This window comes from Prionailurus bengalensis, chromosome A1 (genome assembly GCF_016509475.1).
Source record: "Prionailurus bengalensis isolate Pbe53 chromosome A1, Fcat_Pben_1.1_paternal_pri, whole genome shotgun sequence".
NCBI classification, from domain to species: Eukaryota; Metazoa; Chordata; class Mammalia; order Carnivora; family Felidae; genus Prionailurus; species Prionailurus bengalensis.
Window position 1 is genome coordinate 188,625,825 of NC_057343.1, and position 16,229 is coordinate 188,642,053.

General features: G+C 42.3%; 1 protein-coding gene across 1 annotated transcript in view; it reads left to right on the top strand.

Moving 5' to 3' along the window:
- ATP10B (ATPase phospholipid transporting 10B (putative)) overlaps positions 1 to 16,229 on the top strand; it is a 256,201-nt gene that overhangs the window by 208,048 nt on the left and 31,924 nt on the right. Inside the window, exons 12-16 of the mRNA XM_043596691.1 lie at positions 2,553 to 2,744; positions 4,223 to 4,823; positions 7,192 to 7,301; positions 9,142 to 9,268; positions 12,188 to 12,372. Of these exons, the coding sequence (XP_043452626.1) occupies positions 2,553 to 2,744; positions 4,223 to 4,823; positions 7,192 to 7,301; positions 9,142 to 9,268; positions 12,188 to 12,372 (1,215 nt within the window). The remainder of the gene's footprint in view (positions 1 to 2,552; positions 2,745 to 4,222; positions 4,824 to 7,191; positions 7,302 to 9,141; positions 9,269 to 12,187; positions 12,373 to 16,229) is intronic.

The window sequence follows — 16,229 nt, forward strand, 5'->3', positions numbered from 1 at the left end:
GGCTACTTTCTTCTTGTGGGGGACCTTGTCTGGCACAAAGGTTAAGAGCATGAATTCTAGTTGGACTATCTCAAATTAAGTGAAGGAGTCTCGCCTACTTACTGTGTGACCTTAGGAAAAACACTTAATCTCCCTGGATAGCAGTTTCCTCATCTGATACACAGATAACCAGGAGGATAATAGTACTCAACAGATAATGTTGCTGTGGAGATGCAATGAAATAATGGATGTACACAGAATGTAAGAAGCACTATATGAATAGGAACTATCATTACTACTTTGAGAAATGAGCTCAGAGCTCCTTGAGTGATGATTGTACACTGATGACAGGCAGTAGATGGAGCCTGGAATCTGGTGAGGGGAGTCTGCCAGGGAGCATTAAGAGGATTAGTAAGGGAACAAGTCAACTTTACCATGACCATGGAAAGGACTCAGTTAAAGGGTCTGACATCTGATTCTGGCTTTCTGCTGACTCACTGAGTGATATTGGTCATGTCAGCCATCTTTCTCGGTTTCAATTAAGTTGAGACTCATTTCATCTCAACTGGGACTGTGAGAAGCTGGTGAGGTCACATAAATGACATTGCTTGGAAAAGTAGGAAGAGCTTGATCAGTGTGAAATATTGCTAGGAAGATGGCATTCAAAGGCTGAGAGGTTGGATGATACATGCTCCCTTCCTTGGCTTTCTGAAAATAGTGACACCATATGGTGTGGATCGTTCACCACTGCTTATCACAAGGCAATGAGAAGAAATGCAGATTTGTTTCAGTCTTACTAGCACTCTTCCTTTTAATAAGAAGTACTTTTTTCTGGTTGTTGTCTTAAGAGGGTATGAACAAGAGGAGGTACAGTGTTGACTCTTAGAGAGCACTCCAAATGAAAGCTAGAACTCTCTGCTCCCGTCCATTTCTTTTCACCTCCCTGTGCTATTGGAAAGCCCAACTCTCATCTCTGCAGGCATCAAGTATCTCCCTGTGTGTCTGGGTTTCCTCTCCTGTGACTCACCTGTGCCAGCAACCCCAGGGAGGATAGAATCTGACTTTTGAAATCATTGCATTTGGTAATCAGAGAAGACACAGTCTGAGGACTCTTTATCCACAGGGTTTTGTTTCATTTTTTTTTTTTTTAATCTCAACCTGGGTTCTTATTTGTGAAATCTGTTAGCTCATTGGCACTCAGTCTTACCCTGCATAAATTAATCAAGATTTCTTCAGTCCACCATTTTCAACCATTAACTCTCTTTCTTCTAAACTTTAATTAACCTATGAACTATTAACACTGATATAAATGGTTTTGTGTGGCAATTTCTTTGCATGGTGGCTTTTGTCCTATCTGTTAAGAGCCGGTGTTTGTTGAACTTCTGCTTCAAACAAAGCAATAGTTGGGGCTCTAGAATGTACAACTTTGTGGAAAATGCATTCTCTATCTCTGAGAGAGATTCAATATGGATATAAAAAAATTAAATTTAAAATATAGGTCAATATGTGGTGAATTCCAAAGGGATGATACAACTGGCAGCTTCTACAAGGATGTAAAAAATTGGAAATCCATGAGTCAGATCCTGCCCACAGATTTTTCTTTTCAAAAAACAGGAGTTGTCACATCATCTCTCTTTATCCTGAAAAATCAATAGATTTGGCAAACTGGACTAGCACCAGAGCATTTCACTAGCAGAACAGTTGCCACCTTTCACACAGGGTAGCACTTGCCAGGTCTCACAGCCCCCGCCATCCCACAGTGTCCTCATCTGTACCTGGGCAACTTCCCTCATCCACCTTACCTGCCTGACTCCCATGGAGATTCTGAGTTCAAGAACACACTATTGTGGCTCGGAAGACCGAGAACTCATTGTGGGCTGGATAAGATCTCATGAACATATGAACATTTCTCATGGATCCTGAAGTCTAGGTAGCATTTTGGTAGGCAGGAGAGGTCTTTTCAAGCAAGGTATGATCAGAGGCATAAAAAGGGAGTACATATCCAGGACGCAGCAAACAAACCAACAGGCTGAGCTGAGGGCCTACATTGAGAAGCGGTGGAAGTAAAGAGTAGAAATGCAGACTGTGAAAGCATTTAGATGCCAGACTGAATTGATTGTGCTAACAATGAAGATCTCCTGAAAGTTTTCAAGCTCAAAAATACCTTGAGGGAAAGGATGTTTTAGGAAGACGCATGGATAACACATATGAAGGGTTAGAAAGAAAAGAGGTAAGAGGAAGAAATTACTTTAGAGGCTGATGCAGGAATCTAGATTTGAGGGCTAGAGGTCTGAGTCTGGCTGAAAGCATCAGCAGTGAAAGTGGGGAGCCACAGTGAGGGAAGGGCTGCCAGAGTCTATAACCAATGAGTATGCGACATGTCAGGTTGGGGGAAAGGGAGGAGTCACATAAGAATGCATTGACCAGGCCTGTGGGAGGAAGAGATGTGCTGGAGGCAGGACTTTCAGGAAGACTGTATTATCCTTTCTGCAGGTGTACAAAGAATCTTCCAGAGGGGGTCTTCCTTCCCAATCCCTTCATGAAATATTCTCATCCAGGCCTTTCTTTCTCAGGAAAAAGATGTGACTCCAGACAAAAATCTACTGGCCAAAGTACAAGATGCTGCTCTGTGGCTGGAGACCTTGTCAGACACAAAACCAGCCAAGCCTTCTCTCTCCACCACCTCCTCCATTGCTGACTTCTTCCTCGCCCTAACCATCTGCAACTCCGTCATGGTCTCTACAACCACTGAGACCAGGCAGAGAGTAAGGACCACCGATAGTGGGTGGTGGGATGGATGGGAGATGGGACAAGGGGTGAAGCCCTGAATAGAGAGACAAGATACTTGGATCCTAGTCACAGCATCACCATTTCACCACTGTGGGACCTTGAACAGATTTTTTTTTCTGGGCCTCAGTTTCTTCATTTTTTAAAAGAAATGGAATAAGTTATAGATGAGCTTTCTATGTAGCTTTTAAACTTTGTATCTATCTGTGTGTAGGGTAGATATTAAGAGTTAATATTTACTAAGCAGTGCTGTGTGTCAGTCCCCATGCCAAACACATCACCTGCATTATCATTTAAGCCTCACAACCCAACAACCCTGTGAGCTATGTCCTTGCATTTCACAAGTGAAGAAACAGTGGTTCAGAGAGCTTGGACAACTTCACAAAGGATGTATGGGTACTACACAGCAGAACCCTCTGTACAGCTACATAATAATATCACATTATACTGGTCTCTGTTTTTATGTGAGGGCAAATAATAATAATAATAATAATAATAATAACCATGGGTGAAGTTCTGCCAATTTTGAGATAATGCAGCTGTATGGCCATTTATAGAAGTTTATACTCTGAATTGTTTTTTCAGCACTAAAGATAGATTGATCTTCAATTATCCACAGACTCTCACCCAAGCTCCCTTATGAGTGACTGAAGAGAATAATTGAGTGTTTTAACTTGTGGCTAATGAAATCAAGAAAAAGAGGGTTCACCCAGGTACCAAACCAAAGCCTCCCATATTACACTTAGATCCCATTCAGCCACTAAAAAGTCACCAAGTTATCAAAAGTTTTTAGGGAGATTTGGAAGGCAGGAAATGTTTGCTGAGAAATTAACTCTATTTTCAAGAAAGGAAGAAGTACATATTGGGAAGGATAGCATCCAACTCCCAATTTTCAAGTTAATGGGGAGATGTTAGCTGACAGGTAACTCAGGAGTCCAATCTCTGGAGCCAGAAACACCCAGATTTTAGTCCAGCTCTACTACTACACTCTAGGTGGTCATAGCCAATTTATTGAACCTCTCTGTGCCTCAGTTTCCTCATCTAGAAGTTAGGATTACATGGCATCTGCTAGAATTGCTGGGGAAGGCGAGATAAGATACTGCATGCAAGGATAAAGCAGACAAAGTCATGGAAAAGGCCCGGAGAATGTAAACTTTTACTATGGGTCTGGCTTTTGTCTCCTTTTCTTTCCTTTGTCCATGACCAAAGCAGGATTGTAAAATTGAGTATTATCAATCCCTAGAATGTCAAGGCTGGAAAGAAATATCTGGCCTAATCTTCTCATGCTGTAGGTAGGTAAACTGAGGCTCACAGAGGTGAGACTTGCCTGTAATCCCTAAAGCCCCAAATAATCCATTTATTGTAAAATGACCTTCCTCTTCTGCCATAAAACAGCTTGATATTTTTTTTTCCAACACTGAGAGTTAATGTTCCACTTCCCTCCTTTTACCACAAGGTCACCATGCCACCCTCTGCCAAGGCTCTGGGGACGTCCCTGGAGAAGATTCAACAACTGTTCCACAGACTGAAGCTTTTGAACCTTAGCCAGTCATTCTCATCCACTGTGCCCTCTGACACCGACCTGGGAGAGAGTTTGGGGGCCAACATTCCAACCCCAGATTCAGAAGAGAGGGATGATGTGTCTGTGTGCAGTGGAGGTAACTCCACTGATGGTGGCTATAGGAGCAGCACATGGGACCAGGTTGACATCCAGGGGTCTGGATTAGACGCTTCCTTGGAAGAGGTGCTGGAGGCCCCAGCTCTAGGCCTGGCCAGCACTGAGCTCTGTTATGAGGCTGAGAGCCCTGATGAGGCAGCCCTGGTGCATGCCGCCCATGCCTACAGCTTCACTCTGGTGTCCCGGACACCAGAGCAGGTGACCGTGCGCTTGCCCCAGGGCACCTGCCTCACCTTCGATGTCCTCTGCACCCTGGGCTTTGACTCTGTCAGGAAAAGAATGTCTGTGGTTGTGAGGCACCCACTGACGGGTGAGATCATCGTCTACACCAAAGGCGCAGACTCAGTTATCATGGACCTGCTGGAAGACCCGGCCTGCGGTGAGTCCCACCTCACCAGGGCTCCAGGAAGGGGGGGTCCTTGGTTTGGGAGGCAGTATGGAACAGTAATGAGGAGCTGGAGTTATAGTGTCATTTAGTCCAGCAGGTCCCAGCTGGAACAAAGGCCACAAGATGCTTTCTTCAAAGGAGTTCTCTTAAATCATGCTGCATTCTGCATCTCCTCACCCTGGATTATTACAGTGCTCATGAGCTTATTATGGTCTTATACTGAAGACACTTCTTTATTTATCCCAGTTTCTTGTTTTCCAAACTCATTTTTTAAACATGGATTATCCACACACAATTGTTTTTCTACCAGGACACTCATTAACATAACCTAGAACACACTGTGGTCCTAACTCTTACTTGTGGAGAGAAGCCAGCTGAACCCAGAGAAGGAAGTGACTTAATAGAGGTGGCACAGCTAACCAGTGGTAAATCCTAGGCCTAGGTATATTGAATCTCAGTTCAGAGTTCTTTCTATGCCACCAGAATTCTGCACCAGGCTCAGTTCTCTCTGGGAAGCCTCAGGTGTCCCCCTTTATCATCCTTTTCCCCAGCCTCCCCCAAATGGATTTTCATAAACTTGCTCCAAGCCAGAGAAATGTTCCAAAGTCCCTACATATCAGTGTCCAATTTTGAAGCAGCATGAATTAGTGTGCAGCCGCTTCCTGATTGCTAACAAGAAGAAGACAGTTATGGGGCTGTGATTCTCCCAGGATAGTAGATTCCAGCCAAGCATTAGAATTGCCCAGGCAGCCCTGTGCCTCCTGCATTATCAGCTATGGATTAAAGCCAAGAGGTTCATGGGGATTGATGAGTATTTAGAATGGGAAGAGAGCTAATTAGGTCTCTTCATCCCCAGACTCTGGCAGACAAGTGAATTCAGTGTCCTGAGTCAAGGGAACCACGGCACTCTATCCCTGGGCAACAGCCATCCAAGCTGCCCTGGAGATATTTTTTTTTATTTGTCCCTCACCTGATTCAAAAATAGATTAGAGAGGCTTCCAATAAAAGACACATACACAATATTACTATTAAAACTGAGAGTCAAAGCTTTGAAAAGCAGGGAAGAAAATAACCCGAGATGTAATATATTTACAGTGTTTGAACATTCAACTTGATCCTGAGGTTCCTAGTAGCCTGAGAAAAAAAAGTGAACACTCAAGGGCACACAGGTAGAAGGCAAAAGGGTTTCATCTTGGGGAGCTAATGTCTTTGAAAATAAAATATTGTAGATGGTGCTCAATAAGACAGTAGTGCTCAATAGGCACAAAGATTGTGCTTCAGGCACTAGGGGAAAAGTAGAACCTGAAAAATGAGAAGATAATCTTTAAAAGGATTTTTATATTGCATAAAATATCCTTGGAATAATACCATGGGAAAAATCAGAGATTTGTTGGATTTCCTTATAATTATTTTACCGTAAAGAATTGTATGTTTAATTTTGCATTATATGAAGGGAGTAGATGAGGTACATAAAATCTGCTTGCTGCTTCTGGCCTCCAAAGATTGCAATCCAGCCCTGGTAAAGAAGGATTCTGAAGCTTTCTCCCAGCTGACTTTTACACAGTGCTGCACCTGATTAGTGATGTCTGTGACATCTTAGATAAAGGAGGTGGTGATGGCATCAATCTTGCCCCATACCCACCAACCCAGGCTGAAAAATTATTTTTATCTGATAGATAAAAGTACTGTTAATTGCAGGAGAAAAAGATAAATTTCTTCTGAAAGAAACATGTAAGACTTCCTAAAGGGGACTTTGAGCAACACAATGAAATATTTTTATACTAGAGTTATAGGAAATGCAAAAAATATTTTTTCTAAGGCCATTTCCTATTATAGAAAGAAAGCCTAACTCAGAAAAACACCCCCCTATGTGGTGAAGAACTTAACAATGAGATTCAGATCTGTGGCTGTCTTGGGATCTAACTTGATATAAAGACTGAAATAGATGACACAGGGGATGATGGATGATATGTCTAAGACTTAGCAAACAGTTTATCCAGGGATAAACTGGCTACCTGGAAAACACCTGAGGTAATAACAAAGATTCAGACTTCTGGTCCATCCCCTGATTCAGAAGGACTTCAACTGGACCTGGGAATCTCTATTATTTGTTTAAGTTCCCAGGTGATTCTAATGCAAACAAGTGTTTGGGAACAATACCTAAAATGACCTACCTTCCCTAGGTAGAACTTTTCTCAGCTAGGCCTTTTTGGTCAGATACAGAAGGCAGAGAATTTAAAGACTCCTGGAGTCATCACCTTTTGGGACTTCCTGACAGCCAAGAGAGATCTTCTATGTTTCTGGGGTGGGTTATAAGGGGATTCCTCCTCACTCATGGAGGACAATGACTATTTTACAGCAACTGATTCTGATATGGAAAAGAAGGTGAGGAAAATCCAAGCCAGGACCCAGAAGCACCTAGACTTGTATGCAAGAGATGGCCTTCGAACACTGTGCATCGCCAAAAAGGTAAAAATAAATTTCTCCTTTAGTAGCTTTAAGGTCTCAACACTGAGTTGGTCATTTCTATTCCATTTTAGAAAGCCCTTAATAGTGGTTGTTTTAATATTTTCAAAATTAGCTATTTCAAACTATTCTATTCTAAATTCTGACTCACTACAAAGACCAAGGATTTTTGTAATTATGCTGGGACAAAACTCTGGATGGCAAGATTCCATATTAGCATGGCTTTGTTGTTCCCCATTTTTCATTATTTATACATATAATTGGTAACCCATTACTCATAAAATAATTTTTACTGTTATAATTTTACTTCCAAAGTATCCTTTTAAATTTTGCATTATTTGCCTAGATTTGAAATTTAAGAGATACTATGTGATCACATAAAATTCTAGATTTCTGATTTCTCTTATAAATGTAGAGCATCTGATGAATGGGGTCGACATTCTTGAAAGGCAGCTAATAGCTAGAACCAAGTAGTAGCTGATCCCTTTGATGAGGGATATATTCTCCTGTGTTCTGTAATTGGTCACAGCCCCTACCTTCCCTGTTGCATTGCCCTTGGCTCAGCTATAGTCATGTATTTACCCACCTCTCACCCTGCAGGCCTTTGACTTTGCAACACCTGCAAGAAAGGCAGGCAAAGAGAGATGAATATCAGATTAGAGGCATCTAATGAGGCACCTAAAGTCAGATGGAGAGCTATGATGACATCCACTGCTAGATGGCTAAAAGTAGTTTCTTCTCTGCAGATCCCCAGAGCTCTTCATCTTTCATGGTGCTTAGTGCAGCAAAGTTTAAGAGCACCCACTTTAAAGTCAGACCTACCTGGGCACAAGTTCCAATCTCACCACTTACCTGGTGTGTGACCTTGGGAAAGTTTCTTCACCTCTCTGACTTTGGGATTTTCTTATCTGTAAAATAGTACTAATGCCCCCTACCTCAAACAGTTGTAATAGAGATTACTGAAATAACATGTGTAGTGCCTGAGACAGTGACCAGTGCTTACTACTCCACAGATTATAATTATACCCTTACCACCTTCTATTTTCCCCTGAAATTATTTGTGCCTACTTTGCCTCCTCTAATAAGACTGTGAATTCCTCAAAAGCAAAGGCCTATTGTGTCCCCTTGGTTTTCCTTATAATTCCATGTTGGACAAAAGAATAATTTATTGTAATAAGAGACAGTATGCATGTAATACTAACAGAGGGATATAAATGTGCTGTGGACTCCAAAGGAGGAAGAGATGCCCTCTAGTTTGGTTCTTCCAGCTATTGGGTACTCCAATTGCTCCCACCTCTCTACCTGGCTCTCCATCCTTCAACTGATGTCTTCAAGGAACAGAAAGAAAGCCAAGTCCATTGCTTGCATTTGCCCCTCCCTATGACTGACCCCTTCTTATCAGTCTATCTCAACTCGGACTTCACTTTGTCTAAGAAAACTAAAAATCCAAATGAAATAATCCTTCTTCCCACAGCTATCACCCTATCCAGTCACATTCTATCATGTCACTCTTTATTTTCCTAAAATTATCTGTTCTTTTAAATAATTTACATGGATTAATATCTCTCACCCTCCACTACCCCATAAGCCCAGGAATCTTGTCTGTCTTAATCACTGCTATACCTCCAGTGCCCAGAGCATAGCAGGAGCAGGGGCTCAGTGGATGTTTGGTGATAATGGAACATGAGGATCAATCCTTCATTGATTCATGCATTCAAAACAAACAAACAAACAAAAAACATTGAGGAGAAATAATTGTGTAGGGAAGCTCAGACAGGCCAGGCACATCTGAATTGGCCAGTATTCACCCAGCATTGTGAAACAGCCTCTTCTTGTTCCATAGGTCATAAGTGAAGATGACTTCCGACGATGGGCCAGTTTCCGGTGTGAGGCGGAGGCATCCCTCGACAACCGAGATGAGCTTCTAATGGAGACGGCACAACATCTGGAGAATCAACTCACCTTACTCGGTAGCTAAAAATAAGTCATCATTAAATTAAAAAGAAAATGCTACAAGCTGGAAAGGGAGTTCTTGGCCCGACTCTGACACTGCTACAGATGTGTCTCAATTAGGAACCCTCCCTGGAGTGCCCTTCCAGGTATTTGGCACAAATGGTGCCAATATCCAACCCAGACTCCACACACCACTTCCTGAGGATGCCCAGGAGCATTCCCATACTTTCTGTTGGACAAAACCCAGGAGCTTGGTTGCTTCTCCATTTTTTTCAAATGCTTATTGAGCACCTACTATATGCCAAGGTGCATGCTAGGCATTGGGACTAGGGAACAAGAGCCACAGGCCCTATCTTCTCAGAGCTCAATCTAGCAAGGAAACTGGATGATTCAACAAGGAATTTCAAGTGAGTGTGATGAGGGTTGGGCTGGAAGACGTGCCTGGTTGTATGGGACCACAATCTAGACTGGGGCCAAGGAGAGTGCAGGAAGGTAAGAACTGAGCCGAGCAATGGAGCTAGTCAGGCAAAGAGGAAGAATTTTCAGGCAGAGGGAGGGGACAGAATGAAGAGCTAGAGGTGAGACAGACCCCAAGAGGCTAGAAACTCCAAGGTCTGCTATGACTGGACCACAGAGTTGGGGGGAGAAATGATGTGAGGTGGGAAAGGTCAGCATGACCCAGGTTATGAAGGTACTTAAATCATATGCTAGCAGTTTAGAGAGAAGGAAGTAAAAGCAGGGACAGGTTCATACTTTACAAAAATTACTCTGGCTGCTGCTGTATGGAAGTTCGATCAATACACTGAGGGAAGAAGAGAAGCAGGGAGACCAGCTAAGACTGTAGTATTGTGTTTCTGTGGGAGGAAAAGCATTACCCAGGTAGAAGGAGGAAGCTTTATTTAATCAGGGTTAATTACCTCACAGCTCAGGAGCAAGATCTGAAAAAGGCAACATGTGACAGCACCCTGCCACTGGCCACATGGCTAAAGCCTTCTTTCATCTTGGGAGGCAATGCTGAACTGGGGATGAGGGCCAAATCTTGGCCTTGTGCTATATACAACCCCCACCCCCCTGAGCTTTAGTTTCTCTTCTGTATAAACCATACTGCTCCAAGCTCTCAGCCACGCAGGGGTGCAAGGCGACAGACCCAGGGTTGCTGAAAGAAGATGGTGATGCCTTTACATTCTAAATATAGCAACAGGATTTGGCAGGAAGAGTGGCAAGCAAGGGGAGACCATTTGTTCCCCACCTCCTTCTGCCTTATTTTTGTTCCTGTGTTTTGACTCCGGGACCCTTGCCTATTGCCTCCCAAAGCCCCTCTGAAAGCTGGCCATGAGAACTTATTTTAACAGAAACCAGAGGGTAGCCAGGCCAGACAGCTCTATCCACCACACGAGACCACAGAATGTCATCCCATTAGGGCATGTGACTCCTTTCTCACCCGCCTGAGGCTGCTTTTGTTTCAGGGGAGGGTTCTAGTTTCAGTCAGTGAGAGGTGCTCCTCAGCTGGTTCGGCATGAAAGAGAACGTGCTTGTCAAGATCTGTTGGCTTCCCTTGCTGAGAAAGACTTTCACCACCTCTCTGTTTCATTTTTTCTTTCACACAAATAAATGTGTTTTTCCTCTCTCCTTCTTCATTCTGCCTCCCTATAGTATAAATCAGCTTCAGAATCTCACCTTCCAGGCTAACCCTTGGAGAGAAAGACAAGGATTGAAGCAACACTTATCATGGGGTTGTTTACCTGCACATCTGGGCCTGCAATACAAAAGAGGCACTTATCAGGATAGAGTCATCATTTTTGTTCCCTCAAGGTGGCTTTGGAAGGAGAGGACTGGGACTGGGAAGAGATTTCATCTTACCACCAAGAATCTGCCCTGCCACCAATACTGCATTTGCATTTACACTGAGTCCCACACTATGAAATGGTCTTTTCAGTATCCATCCAGTGTAACTGCTTTGCCAACCTATTGTCACTAGGGATTGTTAAAAGAAATGAAATGCCTTGCTCCTGCCCAGAGTGAAGTGGGTAGCCATTAGTCTGTGGTCTAAAAAGAATCTCAATTTAAATACAGATTTTTGCCTAATCAGTTAGTAACTATTTGATATTTGGGTATATATTCATCAGGGTTGGTGCAAAGCTTGAGATCATTCAAAAATTATGGAATCTGCATGTTTAATTCCAAGATTATCATCAAAAACCTGAGTCCTTATTTTGCTGTGAACTGTTAGAGAGCAAAGGTCTCAGTCTCTCTACTTCTCTCCACTCCCATTGCTGGTAGGCCCACAGGGGCTACTCCTCCACAACTCTGCTAAACCTCTAATCTCATCCTGCTTCCACTCTGTTCCCTAGAATGATCTTCTTAAAACTCAAAACTGATCCTGTCACTCTCCAATTTAACTCCCTTTAATAGCTTTCTTGTCTACCAAATAAATTCCAAATCCTTTAATGCTCTGACAAGGCTCTGCATGATCCAACAGCCTTACCTCCCTTCCTGGCCCCATCTTTCACCCCATTCTGCCTCCCTTTCTTCACCTTCGTCTACTCTGGCCTCTGAGCCTTCATACATGCTCATCACTCTACCTGGAATTCTCCTCCTTTGCCACTTTTTGGCCTTATCTTCCAGGTCTGAGCTTAAATAGCACTTCCTAGCAAGGCCTTCCCTGACTATCTAGATGAAGTTCAGGTCTTCTAGTATATGTTCACCTGGCAACCTGGGCTTTGCCCCTCATATAGTTCAGTTATAAATTCTTTTTCAATAATGTTTTGAGCTGCAAGAGGGACCAGCTCCGTTTCACTGCTGTATCTTGGGTGCTTAGCACAGCCTAGAACATTGGAGATATTAGATATCATTGTCTGACTTGATAGGGCTTTGGGGAAATTAAACAGCTACTTTTTCACTCTAAATGTAAGCTCTGGTGTCTTTGATCACTCCAGGAGCCACTGGGATTGAAGACCAGCTGCAAGAAGGGGTTCCAGACACAATTGCTGCTCTGCGGGAAGCTGGGATCCAGCTCTGGGTCTTGACTGGAGATAAGCAGGAGACAGCAGTCAATATCGCCTATTCCTGCAGATTGTTAGATCAGACTGACACTATTTACTCCATTAATACAGAAAATCAGGTGAGGCCAAAGTAGGGACCACATGTCCAAGTGCAGAACAGCCCCTAGACCAACAAGAGATAGGGTTATGGGAGGGATTTGGGTACAGAGGGGAAGCACCCCTACCCTTAAAATATCACTGAACCTTGGAGCTCAGAGGTCCCCAGAAATCATCCACCTCATCCCCATGCATGGCTGACCAGTTTGATTATATTACATCTAGTAGTACATGTTAGAAAGTTTTGATCTTCCAGATTTCACCTTTGGCCCAATCTCCTCATTTTACAAATAAGGAAACTAAAGACCCTTGAGACTAAGTCACTTGCCCAGAGTCACCCTGGTAGTTTCTGATAGAACTAAGTCTAGAACACTGTTCTCTGCCAGGCCAGTGCTATCTTCATTATACCACATTGTTTGCTCACAGAACCCCAGTTGTTAGTTTCTTATACTTTGGACTAACTCTTCCATTGAAAAAGCCCCAACTAAATTGAAATGATTATGAGTTTAAAATTGCAGCTCCAATTTGTATGTCAGATTGGTTTGCCACAGAATAAAAACTGAAGGAAATGATTCATGAGACCAGTAAATTTTGACAGGATAGGAGAGAGAGAAGCAAAGTCCTAAAACTGCAATTTTAAACCCCAGTAGGTTGTGGGTGGCAGGGGATGGGGTTTGGAGAAAGGGCTGTGTAAAATCTGGAGAAGAGTATTCAAAGTTATAATACAATTTTATATTTAGGAGAAAAAATCTATTTTCACAATGCAAACCACAGAAAGTGAAGTTTTAACACCTTAGTTGATGAATATAGGAAGTAGGCATTGAGATGTATGCTTCCAAAAGGAAGCAGGAAAACATTGTCCTGGAAGGGCAGTGGGAGCAGGACACTGGAAGGGAGACCTAGACACAACATGGGAGAAAGGATGGAGAAGAGGGAGGAACATGGGAAAGAACAGCACAAAAAAAGGATACAGGGACGGTGCCGGAACCTCTTTTGGTTTTGCTTAAAACGGATATGGACCCAGAATAGAAGTTCGGAAGATTTAACTCTGGTTTTTATTCCGTAACGAATCCACGTCACATACTTTTTAAACAGTAGTGTATACTATGAAAAGTGCCTGAGGCCCTTTAGATGAATTGGAAAAATCACTTTCTTGTCAGGTGCACAGATTATGCTCTGATTATATTAAACTCCAATGAATTTTCAAAATGAAAATAATCTTGGGGAAATCTTTGGCATTAATATTATGCTTAGGAAAGAAAGTAATTTGCTGCTTGCTTGAGTTCTTGATCCCTGTAATAGCGTTGATGTCTGCCTGCCCTACTCACAATGGAAATTCTGTTTGCAATGATCATTTCACTTCAGGTAATTCCAGGAGGAGGACATGGGCAAACTTGTGAGTCAGCCAGTCCAAGGGGGATAGAGTGGGCTTCTGTGGTTTCTGTTAAATACAGTGCATTCCTATAGGAAGCTGAAGATGTTTAGCAATTAATTATCCAATGTTCCTAAGGAATAGCGTGTCACATTTCATGTTTGGTTCAGTCACTGTTAAATCATTCAAAGATGTTTGGGACCCTGATGGTACCTGAATGTTAGGACCAGCCCATGCCCTGAGTCCTTTAAACCTGTAAGATTAGTCTTTCTACCTGAGAAAAAGTGGTGGGTACATGGATATGTTAAGCCAAAAACAGGAAATCCATTCCAAATCTCAGATTTATTTAAACCTTAGTTTGATATAATTATGTATTCAGTGGATATTTCCTCCAAGGGTTTTAATCTGCCTAATTCATTATAAATTGATTTAGGGCTACTGTTTCTTTGTTATGTATCTTAAAGCTGTAAGCAGGTTGGGGCGCCTGGGTGGCGCAGTCGGTTAAGCGTCCGACTTCAGCCAGGTCACGATCTCGCAGCCCGTGAGTTCGAGCCCCGCGTCGGGCTCTGGGCTGATGGCTCAGAGCCTGGAGCCTGTTTCTGATTCTGTGTCTCCCTCTCTCTCTGCCCCTCCCCCGTTCATGCTCTGTCTCTCTCTGTCCCAAAAATAAATAAACATTGAAAAAAAAATTTTAAAAAAAAAGCTGTAAGCAGGTTATGGGACCTCTCTAGACCTCAGGGTTCTCTTTCATAAAATGAGAGAATTACTATCATCATCAGTGGAAGTGCCGGTCTGTCAAGGAATTTAGAAGGAACTAGAGCATTAGAAACCAATAACAGAAATGATTATTATCATTATTAGTAGCATATATTGAAAGCTTAATATAGTCCAGATATCATACCTCCCTAAACTTCACCCTCCTCATATGTAAAATAGGGATTAGAAAGATTTATTTCAGAGGCAATTGGGAGGATTAAATAAGATCATAGAAGAAAAATACTTATTAGCACAGTATTTAACACACTCCAAAATTCAGTGGCTGAAAACAACCAACATTTATTATCCCACAGTTTCTGTGGGTTAGGAGTCCAGGGTCAGCTTAGCTGGGTACCTCTGGTTCAAAGTCTCTCTGAAGGCTGAATTCAACCTGTCAGGTCTGTGGGCTCATCTAAAGGCCCCAACTAGTGGGTTGTTTGGGAATGAAGAGAAGGCCATCCTCAAAGCTTACAGACATGATTGCTGGCAAACTTCATTTCCTTACCACATGGGCCTCTCCATAGAGCCGCTTCACAACATGGCAGCTGCTTTCTCCCACAGCAAGCCATCCAAGAGAGGGGGATAAGAGTGCCAAATTGGAAGCCACAAGTCTTTTTATAAGCTAATCTGGAAAGTGACATCCTATCACTTTTGCAGAATTCTCTACATTAGAAAGGAATTGCTAGGTGTGGCTCATAACCAAGGGGAGGGATTGCACAGGGGCATGCATCCCAGGATGGCAGGGATCATTGAGAACCATCTTGGAGGCTGCCTACCACAGTACCCAGCATATACTAAAGGTTAAATGAATGGTAACTATTGTGGTTATTACATCATACTTTGAAATAAGCAAATTCAGAAATTTTATTTTGAAACATATCTCCAGTGACTTCCTGCAGTCCTGCGTTGGAGGAATTTATATAATTTATGCTGGCCCCAACTCCCAGCAAGGACTATCTTGATCTCTTTCCCAGATAAGTGCCTCAGGCATAACCACCCACCCCTGGCACAGCTTCCTCTCACCCTTCTAGGTTCTGGGCATACCCTACTGCTTGCAACACTCAATTTAGCATCCCCTAAGGGAAGACTCGGGAATGATTAACTGCAGTTCTGCTCACTCCAGAAGAAAGTATCCCAAATAATCTCAGAAGCTTCTAGATCAATGGTCCCCAAACCTGTCATATCAGAAAAATCTTCACAATTTTTGCTTAAATCCACATATTACCTGTACTTTTTTTTCATGTAATGAATTCATTTAAATTGACTCACTTTGAACACTTTTAAATTTATTTTTAGAATAATTTTTTAGGACTATACTAAATGAAAACCATCATCCTTGCCATGGATAAAAGAACACTGCTAAATAAAGATCATGTGAACAAAACAATGCTATTAAAATCAATAATACTGACTGCCACAACTTTATTTGAAAGTAATGTTGCAAAATCTAATAAGGTACTAAGGATATATTTAGAACCAAAATCTGACTTGATCTCTGATATAATCAAAAGTAAAAGAGGAAATAAATTCTTCACTATGTTTCGAGGTAAATGTCAGAAAAAATAAGTTTCTTTACATCAGTAAAATGTTCACATTCATAGTCAGTTTTAACATGTATGAGCAACACATTCATATCAACAGGTAAACACACAGTGTATTTTTTCAATTGGGAAGCGATAATTCAAGCAGTGATGATCTGCCTCCACTAGTAAGTTGGATGAGCTAGCGCAAGTTACTAAAGATTTCACTGTT